Genomic DNA, 17447 nt, shown 5'->3' with positions numbered 1-17447 from the left:
GCAGGTTTTACAGGATGGAAAAATATGAACATACATTTTTATTGGGGCTGTGAAACGATTAACATTTTTTATCAAATTTATCACAGGTTTCATATATTATACATTCATATATGTTTACATATTACCGCTTTCCTCTGTGTATTTTTGTGAGAAAAAGATGTATGACAAAAGACGGATATAAACATTTAAAATGTTTTCTTTTTTTATTCATAAATCATATCATGAAAACTTGGAAAAAAAAGATGTTGGAATTAGATTAGAGGCTGAATGAGAGATGTGAATCTCATTCTACATTCCCCTGCTAACCAATCAGATGGCTTTTAATGCTTTGACCCCCTTCACCTAGCATGACATAACAGCTCAGTTTATGAGGGAGTAAAATACAAGTTTAATTTATAACTTCAGACACTGATAGTGATTTCTCTACTTCCTTTATTTACCGTGTCTACCCAGTACATAAAGAAAATGTCACCACCTGCTGGTCATTATGGTGTACTGAACTGTAATACTCAACTTCAATGTTCAGAAAAAAGCTCTAATTGAGCAGTCAGATAAAACAGGCCATTAATAGGCAGCACACATATACTCAAGGTTTGTGCCTTAGATGAGGACAAATCATTTAAGGACTGTACATGAAACATTTATTTGTGCATATTTTACACGTAGGCCTATGTGCTTTTCTGAGTTTCATTTTCATTGGAAACCATTCAGCCACTGCATGCATGGCCACACCCTTTACAAGAAGCAGGAAGCAGACATATTTCTGTGGTTCTCAGTGTGTGCGGTGTTTGTGTTATAGTTGGAAAATGGCAGAAGGCTCAACAAAGGACCACGAATTGTTCACTTGTCCAGTGTGTCTGGATCTCCTGAAAGAGCCGGTGACTATTCCCTGTGGACATAGCTACTGCATGGGCTGCATTAAGGACTGCTGGGATCGGGAAGATCAGAAGGGAGTCTACAGCTGCCCCCAGTGCAGACAGACGTTCACTCCAAGGCCTGCGTTGAACAAGAACAACATATTTTCTGCACTAGTGGAGGAAATGCGGAAGACTTCAATCCAGGCTGCTTCTCCTGTCGATAAATACACTGAACCTGGACTAGTGCTGTGTGACGTTTGCACTGGAGAAAAAAGCAAAGCCGTCAAGTCCTGCCTGGAGTGTCTGGTGTCTTACTGTGATACTCACTACAAAGTCCACAACCTTGTAAACCCAGGACGTAAACACAAAGTGATTGACGCCACTACGGACCTACAGGAAAGGATCTGCTCTCAGCATGAGAAGGCACTGGAGATCTTCTGCAAGACTGACCAGAGTTGCATCTGCTACCTGTGTACAATGGACGAACACAGTGGACACAAGACCGTCTCAGCTGCAGCAGAAAGAGCTGAGAAACAGGTAAACATTTCAAAAATGAAGTTCTTTCCTCGTAGTTTAAAATGGATAAAATGTGGTGAAATGATCCTGGAAGAGGCTTTATTGAAGCTACACTTTCAGTTCATTTCTAAATTGAGTGGCTAGTATTCAATTCAAGTAGAAAACTGACTGCAACACATAATTTAACTATTTTAGTTTTGTATTACAATTTCCTTTTCTCAGAAGCCTTTTGCCATGCCATAAATTAAAAAGGTGTATAGCAAGCAAAATGTGGCAGGTCATGAAAGTATTAGTCTGCCAACATTTTTAATAATAAATCGAATTCTCTGTTCAATTACTGACCATCAAATGTTGTATAATGACTGAATTGGCCGCGCTACCCAATAATGGCAGGAGGTAGTTTGTTAGTTTGTTATTTGAGGCTCAGCTATTATTGTATCAGTCTTATGGTAATACATGATTGGGTATGTTTGTGTCCACAGAAGCAGGTGGGGGAGACCCAGAGGAGATTCCAGCAGAGAATTCAGAAGAGAGAGAAGGAGCTGCAGGAGCTGAGGAAGGCTGTGAAGACTCTCAAGGTGAGTACTGACCAGAGGAGAAAACAATTGAGTGGTTTCAATTCAAGGGGCATTTCAAACGCCTAATTTAAAACCAGTAATTAGCTATCTTCCTGTCACCAAGGGAGGAGCTATGTGGAAGACCACGTTTTAGTACCTCTGCTTTAAATCAGTGTTGGCAACAACATTTACATTTAGTCATTTAGCAGACGCTTTTGTCCAAAGCGTCATACAAGGGCGAGACAATCAAGATAAGAGCAATAAAAACCTGGTGTAACAATAAATACTAATTTATATAAGAAATAGAAAAGAGACATACATCCTTCCATTTAGGTTTGATTGAGTGAACTGCTTCAGATGGACCCGCTACTCTGTATCTTTTTTTTTTTTTTTTTAGACTTCATGGACTGTTGACCATTGCACTGTTGTATTGTATCATTTATTTCAGTTAATTAACGGTTATCGCTACATTGTATCAACGCACTATAGAATATTTCATCGCGGAGTGATTTATTATTAGCTGTGAAAAGTCCCGTCCCGTAACTGTGGGTATGTTGACGAATAACCTATAGCATGGAATGTCTCTCGTCCAATCAGAAACCACTAAATTACGCGTTAGAACCCAATTGTTTTATAATGTGATTTATATTTGGAGTAATATGTGTAAGCACAGAGAGAGCCACTGCACAAAGACAAATTCCTTGTTCTGATTTAGATTCTGATCTCCAAACAGAGCTCTGCACGGACAACAGTGGAAGACTGTGAGAGGATCTTCACTGAGATGATCCAGCGCATTGAGGGAAGGCGCTCTGAGGTGAGACGGCTCCTTAAAGCTCAGGAGGAGCGTGAGGTGAGTGAGGCTGAAGAACTGCTGAAGCAGCTGGAGGAGGAGATTGATGAGTTGAAGAGGAGAGATGCTGAACTAGACCAGCTGCCACACACAGAGGATCACATCCATTTCCTAAAGGTAACCTCACAAATGTTGAAAGGGTGGTGAGAACACATTTCGTCTTAATTCAGAAAGATATTTGAGATGATTTTACAGGTTTGTCACATTCTCTGATTTTGTTAGTACATTTTTTGGTATAGGCCTATGTATTTTTTTTAAAGATATTTGCCTTAAATTGAGGACAGTGAAGGATTTTTGGACAGGAAATGAGATGGAGAGAAGAGGTGGGGAGTGGGATCGGGAAATGACAGCGGGTCGGAATCGAACCTGTGTCCCTGTGGGTGTTCAAGCCCGTACATGGTCGGGGCTACTGCCTGTGCCACAGTGCCCCTGATATGGTAAAGTTAAACTAAAAATGACTCCTTTCTCTTTCTTTTCTGTCTCTTCTCAGAGATTCCAGTCTGTCTGTGCATCAGATGAGTATAAAGACCTACCCAGTGTAGCTGTCAATCAAACCGTCTCTTTTGAGGGTGTGAAGGCTTCTGTCTCTGCGCTGAAGCAGCAAGTAGAGGACTTCTGCAAGAAGGAGGTCATCAAGATATCTGAAGAAGGTGCGGGAATTAAGTTTCAAATTTGCTACAAAAAAAATATTATGTTTATTCATAGCTTTTTAGTACCAGGTGTATCAAGCCCTTTGTATTTAATCGCACAAAAGAACAAGATCTGTTAACGTTTGTGTCCCTTTAGACAGGGGGACTTTAAATGAATCCTTAATTTAGGAAAACTAAACTAAAATCTCAGGGGTAGAGATGGATCTCATTGGTCAAGGTCTCAGGAGAAGAGATAGATCTAATTGGCAAATAAACGTGACAGAAATACATTTGTGTACATAGATTACACTCTAGAGCAACAGTGAAACACAGGGTGGAGTTAAAACAAAAATCAGATATTTTCTTGAAAATATACCTTTAAACTGAGCTTCATCCACATTCCATATTCCAACACCTTACTCTGTCTCCACAGTAACCAGAATCAGGACTGTTTTGCCCCCTGAGCCAAAGACAAGAGAGGACTTCCTGCAATGTGAGTAACACAAAAACCATTTCAAATACTGGAGAAGACAAGTCGACAGACATCAATGACATATCCACATGTGCACACATATAGTGTGTGTGAGTGTGTGTGAGTGTGTGTGTGAGTGTGTGTTTGTGCGTGCGTCTGTTGGTGACGTAAATCAGTCTGATGTCCTTACTCTGCACACACTCACAGGTTTTTCTACCTGAAGAAGTCAGACTGTCCCTCTGTCTGATGATACATGTTGTCTGTGTTAAAACATCTGATTATTCTGTACACACCAATCCTGATTTATTTGTTCTTCTCTCGTCAGATTCCTCTCATTTTACACTGGATCCAAACACTGCACACAACTATATCATTCTCAGCGAAGGAAACAGAAAGATTGAATGGAAGGGTGGGTCCATAAAACCTGACCATCCAGAGAGATTTCAGAATGTGTGTCAAGTGCTGTGTAGGGAGAGTGTGTCTGGACGATGCTATTGGGAGGTTGAGTGGAGTGGAGGGGGGATTTCCATAGCAGTCTCATATAAAGGAATCGACAGGACAGGATGGCTTGATGAAAGTGGTTTTGGACGTAATGATCAGTCTTGGTGTCTAGAGTACAGATCCAAAAACTTCTCTTTCTGGCATAATAATCAAGAGACACGTCTTTCTCCCATCTGCAGTAATAAAATAGGTGTGTATGTGGACTGCAGGGCAGGAACTCTGTCCTTCTATAGTGTCTCTGACGCAATGACCCTTCTGCACAGAGTACAGACCACATTCACTCACACACTCTACCCTGGGTTAGGGATTATCTATGGTGAAACATCAGCAAAGATTTTGTGACTGTATGTATCTGAATACCTGAATAGCCTTCATGAGTGATCAGTTAGTGATCAGTAAATGTGTTTTTCATTTAGATTGATTTGATGTTTGAAATGTTGTGTCTGTCTATCCACAAGCCATTCTTTCTGGAATAAAATAATTTTCTAAATAGTTGGGCTTTTGATGTGTTGCTTTATCATTCAGTGCAGACAAATATCATGTCAGGTTAATAAAATAGAAGTAGGTCAACACATGACCCTTCTGCACAGTACAGACCACAGAGTACAGACCACATTCACTGACACACTCTACCCTGGGTTTAGGATGTACAAGTTTAATTTCACTTCAGACACTGATAGTGATTTTCTACTTCCTTTATGTACCGTGTCTACCCAGTACATAAAGAAAATGTCACCACCTGCTGGTCATTATGGTGTACTGAACTGTAATACTCCACTTCAATGGTCAGAAGAAAAGCTCTAATTGAGCAGTCAGATAAAACAGGCTGTGTATAGGCATTAGGCTACACACATATACTCAAGGTTTGTACCTTAGATGAGGACAAATCATTTTATGTTCATGACTGTTCATGAAACATTTATTTTCACATATGTAGACATTTAACATGTAGATGCTTTGATAGTTTAATTTAAATTGGCAACCAATTGGCAATGGCCACGCCCTTTAAAAAGTGTTCACATGCATGGCCACACCCTTTACAAGAAGCAGGAAGTAGACATATTTCTGTGGTTCTCAGTGTGTGTGGTGTTAGTGTTAAAGTTGGAGAATGGCAGAAGGCTCAACCAAGGACCACGAATTGTTCACTTGTCCAGTGTGTCTGGATCTCCTGAAAGAGCCGGTGACTATTCCCTGTGGACATAGCTACTGCATGGGCTGCATTAAGGACTGCTGGGATCAGGAAGATCAGAAGGGAGTCTACAGCTGCCCCCAGTGCAGACAGACGTTCACTCCAAGGCCTGCGTTGAACAAAAACAACATATTTTCTGCACTAGTGGAGGAAATGCGGAAGACTTCAATCCAGGCTGCTTCTCCTGTCGATAAATACACTGAACCTGGACAAGCGCTGTGTGACGTTTGCACTGGGGAAAAAAGCAAAGCCGTCAAGTCCTGCCTGGAGTGTCTGGTGTCTTACTGTGATACTCACTACAAAGTCCACAACCTTGTAAACCCAGGACGTAAACACAAAGTGATTGACGCCACTACGGACCTACAGGAAAGGATCTGCTCTCAGCATGAGAAGGCACTGGAGATCTTCTGCAAGACTGACCAGAGTTGCATCTGCTACCTGTGTACAATGGACGAACACAGTGGACACAAGACCGTCTCAGCTGCAGCAGAAAGAGCTGAGAAACAGGTAAAACAATTAAAAAATGAAGTTCTTTCCTGGTAGTTTGACCTGGATAAAATGCGGTGAAATGATCCTGGAAGAGGCTTTATTGAAGCTACACTTTCAGTTAATTACCTAATTGAGTGGCTATATTCAATTTAAGTAGAAAACAGGCTGCAATAAATAATTTAAACTATTTTAGTTTTGTATTACAATTTCCTTTTCTCAGAAGCCTTTTGCCATACAATACATTAAAAAGGTTTATAGCAAGCAAAATGTGGCAGGTCATGAAAGTAGTAGTCTGCCAACATTTTTAATAATAATTTGAATTCCCTGTTCAATTACTGACCATCAAATGTTGTATAATGACTGAATTGGCCACGCTACCCGGTGATGACAGGAGGTAGTTTGTTAGTTTGTTATTTGAGGCTCAGCTATTATTGTATCAGTCTTATGGTGACACATGATTGTGTATGTCTGTGTCCACAGAAGCAGGTGTTGAAGACCCAGAGGAGATTCCAGCAGAGAATCCAGAAGAGAGAGAAGGAGCTGCAGGAGCTGAGGAAGGCTGTGGAGACTCTCAAGGTGAGAACTGACCAGAGAAGTGCGCATTTCAAACAACCTAATTTAAAACCATTAATTAGCTATCTTCCTGTCACCAAGTGAAGAGCTATGTGGTAGACCACTTTCCAGCACCTCTGCTCTGAATAAGTGTTGGCAACAACCCGTGAGTCCTTCCATGAAGGTTTGATTGAGTGAACTGCTTCAGATGGACCCCCTACTCTGTGTTTCTCCAAACAGAGCTCTGCACGGACAACAGTGGAAGACTGTGATAAGATCTTCACTGAGATGATCCAGAGCATTGAGGGAAGGCGCTCTGAGGTGAGACGGCTCCTTAAAGCTCAGGAGGAGCGTTATGTGAGTGAGGCTGAAGAACTGCTGAAGCAGCTGGAGCAGGAGATTGATGAGCTGAAGAGGAGAGATGCTGAACTAGACCAGCTGCCACACACAGAGGATCACATCCATTTCCTCAAGGTAACCTCACCAATGTTGAAAGGGTGGTGAGAATACATTTCGTCTTAATTCAGAAAGATATTTGGGATGATTTAAAAAGTTTGTCATATTCTCTGATTTTATTAGTAAATTATTTGGTGTACATATACAGTCCCGTTTAGCAGTATTGGCACCCCTAGTGAATATGAGCAAACAGGCTATGAAAAAATATGTCTTTGCTGTTAATCCTCTTGGTCTTTCACTCAAAATATTCATAAAAATCTTACCTTTTCATTGAGGTAAAATAATTGAGAAAAAAAGTTTTTTTCTTCACATTAAATAAATATTATTCTTCAAAACATGTGTGCACAGGTATTGGCACCCCTTAATTAAATGTTTTGTGCAGCCTCCCTTTGCCAAGATAACAGCTCTGAGTCCTCTCCTATAATGCCTGATAAGGTTGGTGAACACATGGCACGGGATCTGACACCATTCTTACATACAGTATCTCTTCAGATCCTTCAGATTCTGAGGTCAACGCTTGTAGACTCGGCTTCAGCTCATCCCACAGATTTTCTTTGGGGTTTAGGTCGGGGGACTGTGATGGCCATGGCAAAACCTTTATTCTGCGGCCGGTGAACCATTTTTGTGTTGATTTTGAGGTATGCTTCGGATCATTGTCCTGCTGGAAGGTCCAACCATGGCCCATTTTAAGCTTACTAGAGGGGGCTGTTAGGTTTTAATTTAATATCTGCTGGTATTTGATCGAGTCCATGATACCATGTATCTTAACAAGATGTCCAGGGCCTTTGGAAGAAAAACAGCCCCACAACATCAAAGATCGGCCACCATACTTCACAGTAGGTATGGGGTGCTTTTCTGTATGGCTATATTTCTGTCTACGCCAAACCCACCTTTGTTGTTTTTGCCAAAAAGCTTTATTTTGGTCTCATCTGACCATTTAACTCAGTCCCATTGAAAGTCTGACTTCCATTTGGCAAACTGTAGGCACTCTAGTTTGTTGTTGATTGACAGTAGAGGCTTTTTTCTGGCAACCCTTCAAAACAACCTGTGGTGATGTAGGTGGCGTCTGATGGTAGTTTTGGAGACTTTCTCACCCCAAGACTCAACTAATGTCTGCAATTCTCCAGCTGTGATCCTTGGAGATTATTTTGCAGGTTGAACCATCCTCCTCACGGTGCGTGGGGTCAATGTACACACACGTCGTCTTTCAGGCTGATTCTTAACCTCTCCTGACGCTTTAAACTTCTTTATTATTTCCATGATAGTGGAAATGGGTATTTTCAACTGGTACCAGATTTTCTTGTGTCCATTTTTTGATTTGTGCAGCTCAACAACTTTTTATTGCACATCGTCACTGTGTTCTTGGGTCTTTCCCATTGTGATGAATGACTAATGACTAATTTGGCCTGTGTCATCTCATATTTGTACATCAGTGGAACAGGAAGTCATGGTTAACCTCTTAAGAGTTCATAATTAAACAGGTGAACTTAAAAATGTAAAACATGACTGGAAATATACTTCAGTTAGATTTCAATCATAAGATTTTTCTAGGGGTTCCAATAATAGTGGTACACATGTTTTTGTAAAAAATATTTATTTAATCTCAACCGTTGTTTTCTCTTACAATAATTTAACTTCAATGTAAAGGTAAGATTTTTGTGAATATTTTGAGTGAAACACCAAGAGGATAAACAGCACAGACATATTTTTTCATACCCTGTTTGCTCATATTCACTAGGGGTGCCAATACTGCTGAGCGGGACTGTATATATATTTGTTTAAAGATTAGTTTTTGGGCTTTTTGCCTTTAATTGATAGGACAGTGAAGGAGTTTTGGACCGGAAATGAGATGGAGAGAAGAGGTGGGGAGTGGGATAGGGAATGACAGCGGGTCGGATTCAAACCCGTGTCCCCGTGGGTGTTCAAGCCTGTATATGGTCGGGGCTACTGCTTGGGCCACAGTGGCCCCCCGATTTGGAGAAGTTAAACTCAAATGACTCGCTTCTCTTTCTTTTCTGTCTCTTATTCATCTTAGAGATTCCAGTCTGTCTGTGCATCAGATGAGTATAAAGACCTACCCAGTGTCGCTGTCAATCAAACTGTCTCTTTTGAGGGTGTGAAGGCTTCCGTCTCTGCGCTGAAGCAGCAAGTAGAGGACTTCTGCAAGAAGGAGGTCATCAAGATATCTGAAGAAGGTGCGGGAATTAAGTTTCCAACTTGCTAAAAAAATATTGATGTTTGTTCATAGCTTTTTGGTATCAGGTGTATCAAGCCCATTGTATTTAATTGGACGACAAAACAAGATCTGTTAACTGTTGTATCCCTTTAGACAGGGGAACTTTAAATGAATCCTGAATTTAAGAAAACTAAACTAAAATGATTGTGTATGAAAAGAAGAATCGAAAAATCGAACTGAAGATATAGACTCAACAACATGTTTATCATTATAGCAGTTATGTCATGTAACTGTTGTGTTATTAGGGAGGGGGTAATATATATTTACATATATATATACATTATATATATTTATAATCTGATTCAGCAACTTCAGCAAATTACCTTTGAACTCAGGGAGGCTGCACAGGTGGGAGTCTGTTACCTTCATATGTGAAAGTTTGGGCACCCCTGTTTCTTAAATACTTTTTCATTTCCATCCTTTACCATTTCATAACGCCAACAAAAGGTAAAGGGGACTATTTCCCCTTATTGTACAACAGCTCTGCTCATGCAGCATTTTGCAATATGATTAATTCCAGTGATTAGCCATCTGTGAACTGTTAACTGATTTTTGAATTCTACAGGAGATTTGTGTATTTGTGTTTCACAGCAACAAAGCATTAATTACCCAATAAGAACGCTTGGCCATGGCCTCAGTGGTAGAGATAGATCTCATTGGCCATGGTCTCAGGGGTAGAGATAGATCTCATTGGCCATGGTCTCAGAGATGGATCTCATTGGACATGGTCTCAGGGGTAGAGATAGATCTCATTGGCCATGGTCTCAGGGGTAGAGATAGATCTCATTGGTCATGGTCTCAGAGATAGATCTCATTGGCCATGGTCTCAGGGGTAGAGATGGATCTCATTGGCCATGGTCTCAGGGGTAGAGATAGATCTCATTGGTCATGGTGTCAGGGGTGGAGATAGATCTCATTGGCCATGGTCTCAGGGGTAGAGATACAGTGCCACTTGAAAGTATGTGAACCCCTTGACCACTAAGGAGTTTTCTGTTGTTTTACCATGATTTTTCATTTTTTTTCATCACCAATTTTCCATAGAAGGAATGTCAGGTTTATGTTTATCATTTGCATGTACTTTTTTTAGAGGGAATTGTTTGAGTAGCCAAAAGACTACATGAAACATGGAATTAGTCCATTTCAAAAGTAAGTGAACCCCCAGCTGAATTTGTAAAGTCAAGCAGGTAACAGATTCAGTGAAACTTATTTGGGTGCTTAATTAGTCAATTAAGCAAACCGATCATCTGAGACATCCTTAGGGAAAGGTTTGGGCAACACAGATTAAAAGAGGGAGGAAACCAACCAAACTACTGTAGTGCCAAGGTGTACCCACACAGATCAACAATGCCGAAAGGAAACGAGATATCCGAGAACATCAGGAAGAAGGTTCTGACAGCCCATCAGTCTTGGGAAAGCTATAAGACCATCTCCAAAAGATTCCAGCTCCATCCATCCATCCAAGACAAATAATTTAGAAATGGAGGGCATTCAACATGACCGCATCTCTGCCTAGAAGTGGACGCCCATCAAGACCATCACCAAGAAGCACCAGAAGAAGAATAAATCAGGTAAAAGTCAACCCACACATCACCTCTAAAGAGTTTCAGACCTCTCTGGCAGCATCTGGGGTAAATGTACATGGGTCTACAATCAGACGAAAATTGAATAGACATGACATTCATGATCGGGTTGCTAGAAGGAAGCCTCTGCTCTCAAGAAAGAACAAAACTGCCCGTTTCAACTTTGCCCGAGAGCACTTGGATAAACCAAAGGCCTTCTGGAAGTCCCTTCTTTAAACAGATGAGTCCGAGATAGAATTATTTTGTCACGATCAAAACCAACAATTTTCGTCTGATTGTAGACCCATGTACATTTACCCCAGATGCTGCCAGAGAGGTCCGAAACTCTTTAGAGGTGATGTGTGGGTTGACTTTTACCTGATTTATTCTTCTTCGGGTGCTTCTTGGTGATGGTCTTGATGGGCGTCCACTTCTAGGCAGAGATGCGGTCATGTTGAATACCCTCCATTTCAAAATTATTTGTCTTGGATGGATGGATGGAGCTGGAATCTTTTGGAGATGGTCTTATAGCTTTCCCAAGACTGATGGGCTGTCAGTACCTTCTTCCTGATGTTCTCGGATATCTCGTTTCCTCTCGGCATTGTTGATCTGTGTGGGTACACCTTGGCACTACAGTAGTTTGGTTGGTTTCCTCTCTCTTTTAATCTGTATGGCCCAAACCTTTCCCTAAGGATGTCTCAGATGATCGGTTTGCTCAATTGACTAATTATTCACCCAAATAAGTTTCACTGAATCTGTTACCTGCTTGACTTTATCAATTCAGCTGGGGGTTCACTTACTTTTGAAATGGATTAATTCCATGTTTCATGTAGTTTTTCAGCTTCTCAAACAATTTCCTCTAAACAAGTACATGCAAATGATAAACATAAACCTGACATTTCATCTATGGAAAATTGGTGATAAAAAAATGAAAAATCATGGTAAAACAACAGAAAACGCTTAAGTCCTCAAGGGGTTCACATACTTTCAAGTGGCACTGTAGATCTCATTGGCCATGGTCTCAGGGGTGGACATAGACCTTATTGGTAAATTAATGTGGCAGAAAAGACATTTGTACACTGGAGCCTCCATAGAATACGTTCAAAAGCAACAGTGAAACATAGGGTGGAGTTCAAAGAAAAAGGATCAGATTTTTTCTTATAAATAAAACTTGAGCTCCATCCACATTCCATATTCCAACACCTTACTCTGTCTCCACAGTAACCAGAATCAAGACTCTATTGCCCCCTGAGCCAAAGACGAAAGAGGAGTTCCTGCAATGTGAGTAACACACAGAAACCATTTCAAATATTGGAGAACACAAGTTTGACAGACATCAGACATATCCATGTGTGCACACACATATTGTAAGTTCGTGCGTGCGTGTGTGTGTTGGGGACGCAAATCAGTCTGATGTCCTTAAGCCTAATTTACACTTCTCCAATTCGGTAGTAGAGGGACACTTTGGCACGCCTTCGCAACACCTTCCCCCAGGTGTTAACGCCCATCCGAGCCCTCAGAGAGCTGGTCGGAGAGGAACGCTTTTTTCTAACTTTTCTAGAGAGTCGGATACCCCCTTGGCTGTAATTGGTCCACTAACGACATTATTTCCCAACATCATCATCACCCACCGACTCAATGTCTCTCCTACTACTGACACATTTACTTACGTTTTATATGAATAGCCTGCCTTTATTAAACTCCAGCATCAACAGAAAAATGAACTCGCTCACACAAAACAAGCACCTTTAAACGCACAAGCACGGGCAAGGGCGAGATAAGCATACTGAAATTAAATTATTCACATTGCAAGAACGGAATTAAATTGCCGTCATGCTAGGCATCTGCTATGCCTAAATACAACTCACGTTAAATACCAACAGCATTGACTAGATATATGTCCATACAGTAGATTTCCCCTCGTTTGGTATTGTTTTAAACTCTCCAGATGACAGTTTATTTTTAAACTCCTTCCATTATACCAATGTTCCGCCTGTAATTGCGTTGTCACACCCAGGCATTTAAACAAACTCCCGCACATAGGAAGAAGGCTGTTATCCTAAATGGGATTTATTTTATTGTCAAAAACGCAAAGTGGAGTTTACTTACAGCCAACACCATTGCCATTGACCGCCCGCCAATTTTTTTTTCGAGGGCGGAGAAGGTCGGAGAAGGATGCAGAGTGTATTTCACGCTCTGAAAAACTCTGAAAACACTCACACATGTTCACTCATACAAAATCACACTAAACTCCTTCACCATAGCTCTCTTTAACACATTTCACACTAACTCTCTTTAACAGGTACACTGGGGCACTTAAACACCTGCACTAACTAACCCAACACAGATCATTTCACATGTACAACTCAGAGGGCAAACACAGTGTTCATTTTTCTACCTGAAGAAGTCGGACTGTCCCTCTGTCTGTTGATACATGTTGTCTGTGTTAAAACATCTGATTTATACTCTACACACCAATCCTGATTAATTTGTTCTTCTCTCATCAGATTCCTGTCATTTTACACTGGATCCAAACACTGCATACATAAATTTCAGTCTCAGCGAAGGAAACAGAAAGATTCTACTGACGGGTTGGGCCCAGCATCCTGACCATCCGGAGAGATTTCAAAAAGTGCCCCAAGTGCTGTGTAGGGAGAGTGTGTGTGGACGATGCTATTGGGAGGTTGAGTGTAGTCGAGGTGGGATTTCCATAGCAGTCTCATATAAAGGAATCGACAGGACAGGTGGGGCTAATGTAAGTACTTTTGGACGTAATGATCATTCTTGGAGTCTAGAGTACTATTCCAAAAACGTCTCTTTCTGGCATAATAATCAAGAGACACGTCTTTCTCCCATCTGCAGTAATAAAATAGGTGTGTATGTGGACTGCAGGGCTGGAACTCTGTCCTTCTATAGTGTCTCTGATGCAATGACCCTTTTGCACAGAGTACAGACCACATTCACTCACACACTCTACCCTGGGTTAAGGATTACTTGTTGTAATGCATCAGCAAAGATTTTGTGACTGTATACATCCGAATACCTGAAAAGCCTTTATGAGTGATCATTGCAAATATGTATTTCATTTAGATTGATTTGAAGTTTGAAATCTATCCATAAGCCAATCTTTCTGGAATAAAATCACTTTTTAAATAGTTTTTGATGTGTTGCTTTTGCATTCAGTGCATAAAAATATCATGTCAGGTTAATAAAATAGAATCAGGTCAACACATTTATGAGAATCTCCTACATGGAGTCAGTCACATCTTGTTATGGTAAAATGACTGAACTTAAAAAGGTACATTATTTAAAAAGCAGACACTGACATACTATCATACGAGGCTTAGTATAATAGCCTATGAAAAAGGAGGGAAATATCTTTGGTTGGATCCATATGCTGCCATAATGGAGGACAAGTGAAAGAGAATACACACACATATGATATTCCCTGCCCTTCAACTTGTTGGCCTTGTAGCCTAATACAGTATTAGAAGTGATGACAGCATTTTTCATCACACTATGAGTATTGTTTTCTCCTCTCGTCAGATTCCTGTCATTTTACACTGGATCAAGACACAGTATTCAGACATCTCATTCTCTGCAAAGGAAACAGAAATATGGAATTCCGCCACAATATGTTGATCCATCTGCACAGTTTTATTCCTGACCATCCAGAGAGATTTCAGGGAACGTATCAAGTGCTGTGTAGGGAGGGTGTGTCTGGACGATGCTATTGGGAGGTTGAGTGGAGGGCGGGGGGGGGGGGGGGGGGGGGGGGTTCCATAGCAGTCTCATATAAAGGAATCAACAGGACTAGTGGTGCAAGTGGTTTTGGAAGTTTTGGACGTAATGTGATCAGTCTTGGTGTCTAGAGTACAAATCCAAAAACTTCATTTTCTGGCATAATAATAAAGAGACACGTCTTACTCCCACCTGCAGTAATAAAATAGGAGTGTATGTGGACTGCAGGGCTGGAACTCTGGCCTTCTATAGTGTCTCTGATGCAATGACCCTCCTGCACAGAGTTCAGACCACATTCACTGACACACTCTACCCTGGGTTTAGGATGTTGGATTATGAGACATCAGCAAAGATATATATCTGAATACCTGAATAGCCTGAATGAGTGATCATTGCATGTGTATTTCATTTAGATTGATTTGATGCTTGAAATGTTGTGTCTATCTTAGAATGTCTAAAAATGTATTGTTTTGATGTTTTGCTTTTTTGAGGTGTTGCGTAATACCGTATTTGAAGTGATTCTACAACACACTAGCTATGATCTTTATAATAAGTGTCTTTTTTTTCACTCATTGCTCCTCTATGGCTCCTCCCTTTATACCGTATCTTAGCAACAGAACGCTTTACTAGCTGAGCCTTTTACAGAGGAAGCAAGGTGTCGACAGTAAGTTTTAAGTGTCACTGAGTAATAGTAAGTAAGTCCTGACATTTTCAATAACGCTGTCGTCTATCAATTGTAAAACTGTTTCACAAGGTTTGCCGATAGGCCATTTCGAATGAAGGGTGTATGATTTAAGTCAACCTAGCTAACGAGAGCCAGCGTGAGACCGTGTAAATTGTGTTAAGGTCGGATGGAGCAAGACATTTAGTTTGTGGATAAATTAAATAGACCTCATTCAGTAGCTTTTGCCGACAACGCTGGACAATACTGAATCCTGAATGATTGCTCGTGTTGTGTTTGTTAAGCGACAACGGTAGTTACTTTGATTATTGTCTTACAGAGATGCTTAAGGTTGCCGTTTAACTTATCCTGAAAGACGTTAACGTTAAATTGACAGCAGTGGTGGCAAACAGTGGCGAACTTATACTGTGAAACAATTCAATGCAATTTTATGTATAGCGCAACAACAATCAAATTGTCTCAAGGCGCTTTACAGTTCAAGGCCTCCCTGGGGCAAGCACAAAAAGGTACGTTATACTGATGTCGCTGAACGGACTAAAAATGGTGTGTCACCTCACCTTTCAAACAATACTTTGCAGCTGGTCTATTTCTCCGTCGTTACATGATGTCCGACGCTAGTGACTGTCAGAAAGACTCCTCTGACGCCTCGATATCCAGTTCGGAGGAACAGCAGTCAAAACATTCAGAAGCCAACCTTGATGTCAAAAATGGCCCAGAGTCCCTTGACACTGATCAGGCCCTCAGAAATGTTTCACTCGAACTGGACTCTCATGTCTACACCGCTTCCTCCACTGTCCTGCCCGGTCGGCAGAAAACAACCAGAAACCACCCACTGGTAATTCTGCATCCATACATTCAAAACATTCATATCTGTCAGCCGCCTGGGACTGAGTCATTTAATAGTACCAATGATAATGATAATAATGAAAGCCATAATACATTAAAGTAAGGTGACCATATTTCTGAGACAAAATCCGGGGACAATATCAGTTCAGACACGTAAACACCTGCAAAACAGTGTAATGTTTTTAGTTTTGTAAGCGAAAAACGGGGACGTCTGGTCACCCTACATTAAAGACAGTGGAAACTGAGCTGGGTGTTTGTTGTCATGGTTTCAGACTCTGGACTGGGCCTTTGGCATCAACAGCGCCCTCCCGGTGTTCTGCCTCCAGGACGGGGAGCGTCTGGTCATTCTGTACGTGTGTGCACACGTGGCTGTGATGTACGACCACACCACCAACACACAGCACCTGCTTCAGGTGAGTCCACTCCACAGGCCATGACTACAGCTCCTGCAGTAAGTGCGGTTACATGTGTCCAGATTTCGATCAGCTCAGATCAGATCAGATCAGATCCACTGAAATCAGATTTACACATGAAATGGATCTTCGATTTAAACCCGACAACGCCCGAAATCTGGACACATGTAACCGCACTGACTGCTGAGGAGGAGACATGATGCATGAACTTTCTGCTCCTCTTCTGCTCCTCCATTCGACTGTCGACATGGACATCAGTAGCTTGCAAAGCATCACGCAAATTCTTAACTGTTTTAGTATTTGCGTAACCAATAACAGCAGAGCAAGATATCGACACATGGGAACCTGTTTTCTGATATACTGCACTCCACTGAACAAAAGCTATGTGATGCGCTTTTTAACTGACAAACCGGTGCCTGGCTCGATGGTAGCTGTTCAGGAAAGGCCCCAACAAAAGCAGCTGCTGATCTTCACTCAGTGGTACATTCTGTTGAAGGTGTTCTTCACTCAATGGTACGTTCTGCTATGATCCGCAGGGCCACTGTAGTCCGATCTCCTGCGTGTGTGTGAGTGAGGACCGCCGCTGGCTGGTGACTGCAGATAAGGGTCAGGACAGTCTGGTCATTGTCTGGGACACATACACTGGGTATGAGACACACACACACACACACACACAGACACACACACACACACACACACACACTGGGTAAGCCTGCACAGAGAGAGAGACGCATTAGTAATGCACTACACTGGGTAAGAGAGAGACGCATTACTACTGCACTACACTGGCTCAGCCTGCACAGAGAAGGGCTTTAAAAAGGGTCTGGTCAGAGACACACAGAGACACTTTATTTTTTTAAGGACACAATGGACGCACTAGTATGTGTGCGTGTGTGTGTGTG

At 41.4% G+C, this 17447-nt stretch overlaps 2 protein-coding genes across 2 annotated transcripts in view; both read left to right on the top strand.

The window, feature by feature from the left end:
* Positions 1-806: 806 nt before the first annotated feature.
* LOC308375728 (uncharacterized protein) lies at positions 807-13888 on the top strand (the record flags this gene model as incomplete). Its single annotated transcript, XM_080851907.1, has 12 exons — positions 807-1394; positions 1856-1951; positions 2664-2897; positions 3271-3430; positions 3843-3902; positions 4207-4720; positions 5484-6078; positions 6541-6636; positions 6853-7086; positions 9104-9263; positions 12085-12144; positions 13371-13888. 12 exons carry the CDS (start codon positions 807-809, stop codon positions 13886-13888), a joined length of 3315 nt encoding a protein of 1104 aa, XP_080708033.1.
* Positions 13889-15890: 2002 nt separating this feature from the next.
* cfap251 (cilia and flagella associated protein 251) overlaps positions 15891-17447 on the top strand; it is a gene marked incomplete at both ends in the record, with an annotated part of 18015 nt that continues 16458 nt past the window's right edge. Inside the window, 3 exons of the mRNA XM_080851906.1 lie at positions 15891-16121; positions 16405-16545; positions 17082-17191. Coding sequence (XP_080708032.1) covers positions 15891-16121; positions 16405-16545; positions 17082-17191 — 482 coding nt within the window. The remainder of the gene's footprint in view (positions 16122-16404; positions 16546-17081; positions 17192-17447) is intronic.

The sequence above is a fragment of the Sprattus sprattus genome (assembly GCF_963457725.1).
Source record: "Sprattus sprattus genome assembly, chromosome: 15".
Lineage (NCBI taxonomy): Eukaryota > Metazoa > Chordata > Actinopteri > Clupeiformes > Clupeidae > Sprattus > Sprattus sprattus.
Note: the sequence above shows the minus strand (reverse complement) of the source record. Positions and strands in the feature narration are given on the sequence as shown.